Raw genomic sequence first — 8,856 nt, forward strand, 5'->3', positions numbered from 1 at the left:
AACTAGTCTTCCAACGAGTAGAAAGTCCGTATGATTACAGGGAATCTTTGCGGCACAGTTTTTAAGAATACACGGGATGGAAGCCAACAGCCCTTCATTGCTTTTAAACAACCTTGTAATGCCTCGTCGGCACAGATATTCATTTATTGAAATGCTCGGATAGGCTATCATTTATGTGATCGAAATAAGTGGAGGGCTGGGTTAAAAATAAAATAAAATGAAATGAAGTAACTTTTCTTTGGAATTTGAAAACTTACTACAAAATCGCCTTGGGTTACTTAAAGAGCAGATTGCCTCTTGAGCAAGTTTCTGAAATAATATTCGCGGAAATTGATTTCTGAAAATAGAGTGTCTACCATAATAACCCTACACCTAATCACTTTGTTTGAATTCTTTTATTGCTTTCAATTCTGGAATAAACTAGAATGAATGTAAGCTTCTCCTGATGGGTTTAGACGTAGGCGCAGTTGAAAAAATAGCAAAGTTAGGGAATTTATAAAAAGATAATACAACGACATCTGACATTGATAATAGTTGTAGTAGACATGTAGATACGGTTATAAGTCATCCCGGATTCAGAAAATGTTTACACATTGCATGACTGGCCCTTAAGATGTTCTATGACCTGCTTATAGCATAAGATGGATTTGTGATAGTAAATGCTTTAAAGCAAAACAATTTCATACATCGTTTATGTACCAGAATGAAATTTCTGCGTGAATTTTACAAAGATATGTACAATGATCGAATGGTTAGCATTTCTGCAGTTTGGAGGTCTGTTTAGCAGTCTTTATATAATCCAAAGTCGAAAGCTAGCAGAAATATCCAATTGTTAAAAGAGACGACCAAAACGCACAACACGACAGTCTAATGGCAGATTGTTCAAAAAAAGTTTCGCATTATTTCATTCATTGCTTAATGTTATCATTATTTTATTACGAAGAGTGTAGATGGTGGGTTTACGAGGCGCAGTTTTAGCTCTTGCATGGTTTTGGCATGACATGTGAGACTGGCAAAGGTAAAACACTGAGTTGGATTAATTACAACTCTACGCGCTCTCCTCTTTCCCTTAGTTTTCCAATTAATTAGTTGTTAGTTGTCACTTCCGGTAGTTTTTCCATGTTCCTGTCTAGCTGCACATCCGTTCGTCTATGCTTTAGCATGTACCGAGCTATCAAACCGATTGGAAACCGTCCGTCTATCCATCTGTTAAGCAGGGCCCAATCGTGTGCTACTGTTGTCATTCTTTTATTCATCGGTTAGTATGCCCTTCTGTTTCTTCGCCTTTTCCTTTGCTCGTTCATGACTCAAAGTTCATGATTTAATAAAGAATTATAAAGAATAACATTTCAAATGATATTTTAGTTTACTTTGTTTATTTTAAGTGGTATATATATATATATATATATATATACATATATATGAATGATATATAGGATTCCATATTTTTCTTAATACAACTTATGTAAAAGTTAATATGCGCATCTATTTGACAAAATATTTAAAATTTGCAAAAAAAAAAAAAAAAAAGATGAATGAAAATAAATCAGCTGACGGAGGCATCCTTCAGTATTTCATTTACTATGGATAAACTATTATACGGCGATTTGAACCATTTTCAAATCGCTTTGGCTTAAGAGGAGAGCGAATGATTTAATGAAAAGATAGACAATCACACACAATTCCTACAATTTCACACCAATGATTATGCAATAAAAATGATTTCTTGTTTATTCGTTTCCTCTTTCGTTTTTTTTTTTTTTTTTTTATTTAGCAGGTTGTAAGCATTCTATAGACAGTTAAGGAGGGCATTCATCATTCCGCCACTCATTCTTTCTTTTGCGTTTCGCTACGCGTGATAAAGAAATCTTTCATTGTTAAAGAGATGGATCGATATGTATGACTGTCAGTTCCAATTCGGTTGCTAGCATTTAATTAGGAAGCTAAGAGTTGATGTCGTTCGCGTTATTTCTTCACAAAAAATCGCATAAATAAATTAATTTAAAGCTCATATGCCATAGTGGGAAAAAATGGGTTTTTCTTCTTTTTTTTTTTTTTTTTTTTTGGCTTTTTTGGTTAATTAATTAAAGATATGGCCATAGTTCGCTGTGGTTGCTGTTACTCGGAGAGTTGGAGTAGTTTTTATAATGATTCCATATGATGGTGTATGAATGAATAATGAAAACTTTGCCTATAACTCAGCCTATTTTCCTATCGAATTCGGTTTTTATCCGGTTAATTTTGGGCTCATTTTATCTTTAACCAGTTTCCATTCAATTTCACTTATGTATGTTGTTTCTTATTCAGTTCTTTCTTAGTCTCATTTTCGAATTTTCCCACACCGAGGAAAAAAGTGGTTTTCAATTAAGAAATGGCTTTTAATTGAAAAAAAAGTGTTTGCCTTGTATTGCATTGCAAATGACATCTAAAGTAAACAGTACCCTTCCCTACACGTTAGGGTTAGCATTTATTTTTATAAGATATTCCATGTGTTTATTGTGGGCCAAGCGTATGGACTATGTATCTACACTTTGTTTAGCACGAACTGCGAAATCAATTTATGGCCTTTTGTTGACACGTTTGTGTTCGTTCCCTTTATCGTAACACGACGATCTCACAACTTTCTATAAGATATTAATATTTAAATGTAATTTCAAATTTGTTTATTTTATCCGTGTTTTACGTAAACTTAATAATCAATTATTTTATTGTTGTCCATATCTTATTATTATTATTATTATCATCATTGTTATAATTTAGTTAGAGCAAGGAGATAACATCTAGGACGAAAGAGTTGATCTGGTCGTGTTAGTAAGATCCAATATTTTATTGCTGTTAAGTTCTTCAGGTACTTTCAACATGTCCATAGGGTCGGACACACAAAGTGTACATAGAATTTCTTCCATCTTGCATGTACTTGTGCAAGAAAATAGTCTTTATATTATTACGTCTGTATAACTGATGGATGCGAGAAGTTCAAGCCAAAGTCAATTTATTTTTTTTTTTTCTTGCTCTAATTTTTTCATTGCTTTTCACAATTAACTTTTAATTAATTTGAATGGAAATTTATGTTTAATTATTTGTTTTGTAATCAAAGTTTTAGACGTCATTTATTCGAAGTGAAACCCTTGCACCCTGTACTTGTTGATTTATACGGCAAACGTATACGAGGAAAGGAAAAGTTTACTTTTCGCAATGTTTTGTTTACAATAAGTTTTCGTTTTCGTTTTGGTTTTCCTTTTTTTTCGATTTCGCTTCTTTTTTTTTTTTTTGTTTTTTGTTTTTTTTTGTAATATTTCTTTTGATATGTGCTCGGTCGGTACATATGCCTCTGCTTACTTACACCTCACAAATAAACGTTCTCATTGAGTGCGAAAACATTGAGGATACGATTGCTATACTTGCGTCAAATTTCTGCCGCACTAATGCATGATACGTTGGCCATATCATCATATATCGTCGGCAATGCGGGAAGAGTAATGCGGCGAATGGTTATATACTAACAAATGGGCAAAAATAACATGTGTTTAATTTAATGTCTATAAAAGATAATGTTTATAAGCGTTGTGCAGAAGAACGTACGTACGTACGTACGTACAACACACGTACACTTATGTATAGGAATTGAATTTGTTGTATTGTTATGGTTGTATAACACAAGTACGTCGATAGAGACGAGTTAATAAAATGAAAAATAGAAAGAAGAAACTAATTATATATATTTCTTGTTGTTCTTATTGTTTTTTTTTTCATATTTTTTTTTTCATATCTTTTTTTTTATTTTTTCTTTTTTATTAGATGTTGAAGAACTTTCAACTAGACTCATGGCCAAACTGGCTGAAGTCCAAAGCCTAGAGGGCGGAACATTTTTTATTGGCAACGCAGACGCTTTAGGTATAACAACCACAGCCATGACGGTGACGGCAGCAGCCACTACTTTTCAACAACCGCAACATGTTATGCTACCAGGTGAGCGAGCATTTGTTATTATTATGTTGTTGTATGCTTTTTTGTTTTGTTTTTTTTTTTTTTTCGAAAAAATCCATTTAGGTCAACGGAAAGTAGAAGAGGATCGTATGACCTCAACCTTAGTTAGACGATGTCTCGTGCGAATATCTATGTATATATATATATATGTATACGAAAAGGAAGACTTTTCAAGTGGTTTCCTGTCAGTTTCAAGCATCATATGTTTTGTTTATTTTTTCTAATTTGATTGCGATTATTGCCGAGATATTTATTTACGTTATCTAAGTTATCTTTTCTTCTTCATTTTATTCTTCGTATAAATTCGCTTATTTACTTCTCTTGGTGTGCATTTAACACTTTCAAATGTATTGAGGACATCGATATGCTAATACGTCAAGTGCTGTGCATCGAGTTGCACGCGTTTATTTAATTATGAGACATTTCAGATCTAAATTTAAAACAATATTGGAAAAAATAGGGCAAAAAAGAGCTTAAGAATTGTGTAATGTGCGTTGCATACGCTAATACGTCAACTAATTCTTTAAGTGCGTTGTATGTATACAGTATTTCGTATATATATAGGTCGTCGATTAGTTGTTAGTACGACGTTACCTATGAAAATTTTAAAAATTTTCTTAAAATAAATTTTTTTTTTCTTTTTTTTTTTTCAAAGGTGTCCTTTATCTCTCTACAGATGAACTGATCTTGTGTTTAGAATAAATGGCTCAACCTTTTATTTCTCTAAGTAGTATTCGATTTTTCTCGCCTGCAAACTTTTTAATTGGATATTTCCTATAGCGCACAGATTAGGGTAATGTTACGTATGTTTGCACCAGATATAGTGCCGATAAAATATAAACTTGGCGAAGACATCATTTCGATTGTTTAGCGTAAAAGAAGACCTATTACATTCAGCGAAGAGTCGTAAGAAACCCGAAATTGGTACATTCCATAAAATCTGTCTGTCCACTTAAATATCTTTGTCATTTGTCTGCTGAATGAGATCATGAATATGCCATGCGCACGTTCAAGTATAAAATTTTGCTTCAAAGCTTTTGTCTCACATTCGCTAACATAAATTCAAAATTAATTCCGTCGATCCGCAAAAAAATCTTACTAACTCGATATTAAATCGAATAACTTCCTTTTCGTACAGGACTCAATTGCTTTATTTGACTTGACACTGTCTTGAAATTTATTTCCATCTTTGTTTGTGTCCGCCAAACAATCGATGTTCATTTTATTATATAACGCAACAACAGCAAAGACCTATCATGAGACCAATAGTAAATCATTTACAACTTGAGCTAATACTCGACTATGTCCGTATGGAGAAGTAAACAAGTCAAAGTTAAATACTCGCACACACACATCGTCTAGCAACTATTTATTTAACTGCTTTCTCATGAAGGCCTTTATGGGTGTGTGCGTGATGGGAGGGTCTAAATTTAATTTTTTATCGAAGCACTCATTATTTTTAGTGTACTTTTGTCCTAACTTACTCTAAATTGAACCTTCTTGGCGTGTGTGCAAACGCTTCTCATGACAACGCATATATGGAAAGGGGATCCGAGAGTCGTCCAAGCTTAGCACAATAAATTTATATAACAATTCAATATTTCGCGTGACATTTTTTTCACAAGAATTTCAATTATTCCCTTTTTTGGAAAACCAGAAGGACGTAATGCCATTAAAGCCATCGTAACTCGCAGTTAAATGATCGAAATAATATAAAATTGTGGTTTAAAAGTTGGAATTTATCTAAAAATAATTTGGTATTTTGTTTTTGTTTTTTTTAGAGACGTCATCTATGTGTCTGCCTCGGTAATTAATAACTGACCGATGGTCAGGCTAGGGTAATGATTGTCGTATTGACAGACTGACGTATAAATATCTTGATTCAAAAAATCTTTAATTACTATACAATAATTATGCATAACACATTGTCCATCAGATTGTACTACATTTCATATGAGAGAATGAAAAATTATAGTTCGTCTATGTCGCCGATTAAAACAAGAAAATTCAATGCCAATGTGACGGTCATTTACACTCAAAATTGTTATTTTATTACCGCACGTCGCCAATCAGTATACGAGACATTTTCCATGCCATACCTTTATTCATTTAAATAGCGGCATGCAATACTGTTACGGAGGAAGGATTCCCTATATTCGACTTTGTTCGGGTTATTGAATTGTTTAGTTGGTAATAAAAAAAAAAAAATTAAAAATATTGCTTTTGAGGAATCGTGATTTACTTGAAGGTGTGATTTATAAAACGTATTATTCGCATCGCATCGAACAAAAGTTGTTGGCAATTTTTAAATAAAATTTTTTTCTTTTTTTTCTCTTTTCTTTCTTTTTACAGAAAAATCGGAGAAACGTCATGATCGTCGTTTATTTACAACCATTAAATCCGGCAACGTTTACATCGAAGAGAACGGTTCGAAGTGTTAATGAATGCTCTTCTTCTTATCGCCGCCATCTACAGCAATTTTTTAAATTTTACTTTAAAAATACGAAAAATTATAAATCATGCATAAACACTCACATTACTGAAATTTACTTAATAACAGTTTAAGAGAAAATAAATAAAAAATAAATACGAAAGTTATGTTCGCTCTATGTAGCGAATTGTCGATATCCACCACCTCAGGGTAAATTTACGTAAAACGCAAATTTTCATTAATGTGTACGCGTACCGTTCACAAGTTAAAGTGTCATCGAAATGCAAATGGGTTATAGCTATCATAAAGTCATTGGTGGTAAAGTGAAACCAGAGCGAGTATAGAAAAGAAGGCATAGGTAAATGCAACGGATGGAGGATAATAATAGAATAGAAATATTTCAACAGACGTAGTGTGGATACATTATTATTGACTTAAATCGATCGGGTCCATTTTTCAATCGTATTTATATAGCACATTAGTAAGCATTCAATTTTGCATTAGGGCTTCCACTTGTCCAAATTTATTTTCATAAACAAGAAGTCTCTCTCTCTCTCGCAGGTGGTTCCACATATTTTTCTTCTGCTCGTTGAGATAACGTGTTGAGACATTCATATCAGTTTCAACTATAGGGGCGTGGCTTGAAGCGGTACTGATCATCGTGAATATAAGAGATTCATTTCCTTTGTTGAAAAAAAAAAAAAAAACTAATTAAAGCATTGACTGCATGCAGTGAATATTTGCAATGTTTGCGATTATCATGTCATGTTAAATGTTTGTCAATATTGTGTAGTTCGAATGTCATGTATAACTTTCGATTTTGCTGGGTCTTTAATATATTTACGGAAACTCCAAGTCAAAAGTGGGTCTCGTTTTGTAGCATTATCTCAACACCATCCAGCGAGGGCAAGCAATCTTCGTGGAGACTCTCGGCATGTTCAGTTCTCCTTTTTAATTTACGCATTTTTGCATGTAATTAATAATTATTGATATAATTTTGACTGGCGTATGGCGCACTTTGTGAAGAGATCGTGATTGAAAGCGAGATCTGGTTCTTATACAAACGTTGTTGGAAAATTTGTTTAGCGAAAGTGAAATGTGATAAAAAAATTGAAATCAGTTTTTGCAAATCAAACATGTAGAAACTTTATTAAATGCCCTACATCGTCGCACAATTATCCAAGTAACAATTTTTTCAAATAACGTGTTATACGGTCCAAAATATGTCGATAGAGCAAATTTCATCAGAATACCTAAATAATTGCGATCTGTAGCTTGAACACAGGAATTTGAAAGGGACACACAACTTTCGATTGATTCAGAATCACTTTCTGAATTGATCGGTGTAGTAAAAGGTGGATTTGATCTTAGGTCCTTCTGGATGTTCTGGATCACAAATGGTGATCGCATAATGCGATGTTTGCGTGTGTCGCAGGCACCCCTCGCACACTCTACGGCTTATAGTTTATTTTTAGAAACACAGTCGGCGTTTCGACTAAAACAGAGGAAGACAAGAAGAAGCTTTCTTAGAGCATTATTAATCTTCATTAGTGTGAATTTGACATGAGCTTCAGCTATGAGTGTGGGGTTGACTTTGAATTCAAAATTCGTCATCGCTATTGACAAACTCAATTATCATGTCAGCCAATAAGACACAATGCGTTTATTCTTGAACCAAAATATGTCAGTGTACAAAATTTGATCAAATTATCTCAAAATTGCGGGCAATACGTCGAACACAAGGAAACAAAACAGAAGGACCAGCTAACAGAGAAGTTTAAATCTAAAAAATTCCCAATGTTGCCTACACTGCACAAACATAATAAATATATCCTTGTAGCCGAAGGAGTTTAAGGCGTAATAAAGAGAATGGAGCGCTCCCTGGAAAAATTTTGCATTTAATTTAAAATTTTCTTTTAATATCTACCAAGTTTTTGGAGTTTAGGTCTGTACAAAACCTGGTTAGTTAGTTAGTTAAAATCATGCATGATTTTAGTCTTGATTTACTTTTAAAGCAATTTTTCAGCCACTTTTACTGGCTTATTGCATAACAATTTTAGTTTTCTATAAAATTTTTCGTGTTTATCCAAAATTCAATAGCCGCGGTATCGTTCGACGAACGCAAAAACGAAAAAAGTATTTCATACGACGACTAATGCGATATATATATATGTTTTGCTTATGGTCTCTTGCGGGAAATATCATGACAAGCCGTTGGTGTGTACGCTTATTGGTGGTGGTGGATATAAAAATTTCTTTTGTTGTTTAGTTGTACTTTGCTTTCCTTTGACAATCTGTTTGGATTGGAAGACTCAATTTTATGGAACGCATCTAGTACCATATATATCTCGTGGGTAAAATGCTAAATTAATTAAATAATAAGATATAAGCATAACATTCAGACATCTAGGACATCAGCTCGTAACAAGATAATATAT

General features: G+C 33.2%; 1 protein-coding gene across 3 annotated transcripts in view; it reads left to right on the plus strand.

The window, feature by feature from the left end:
• LOC119644819 (tumor necrosis factor receptor superfamily member wengen) overlaps window positions 1-7,839 on the plus strand; it is a 36,462-nt gene extending 28,623 nt beyond the window's left edge. For all 3 annotated transcript variants that reach the window (XM_038044574.1, XM_038044575.1, XM_038044573.1), the window contains exons 4-5: window positions 3,799-3,969; window positions 6,340-7,839. In XM_038044574.1, coding sequence (XP_037900502.1) covers window positions 3,799-3,969; window positions 6,340-6,428 — 260 coding nt within the window. In that variant the 3' untranslated portion in view covers window positions 6,429-7,839. The remainder of the gene's footprint in view (window positions 1-3,798; window positions 3,970-6,339) is intronic.
• The last annotated feature ends 1,017 nt before the right edge of the window (window positions 7,840-8,856 follow it).

This window comes from Glossina fuscipes, unplaced genomic scaffold (assembly GCF_014805625.2).
Source record: "Glossina fuscipes isolate IAEA_lab_2018 unplaced genomic scaffold, Yale_Gfus_2 0, whole genome shotgun sequence".
Lineage (NCBI taxonomy): Eukaryota > Metazoa > Arthropoda > Insecta > Diptera > Glossinidae > Glossina > Glossina fuscipes.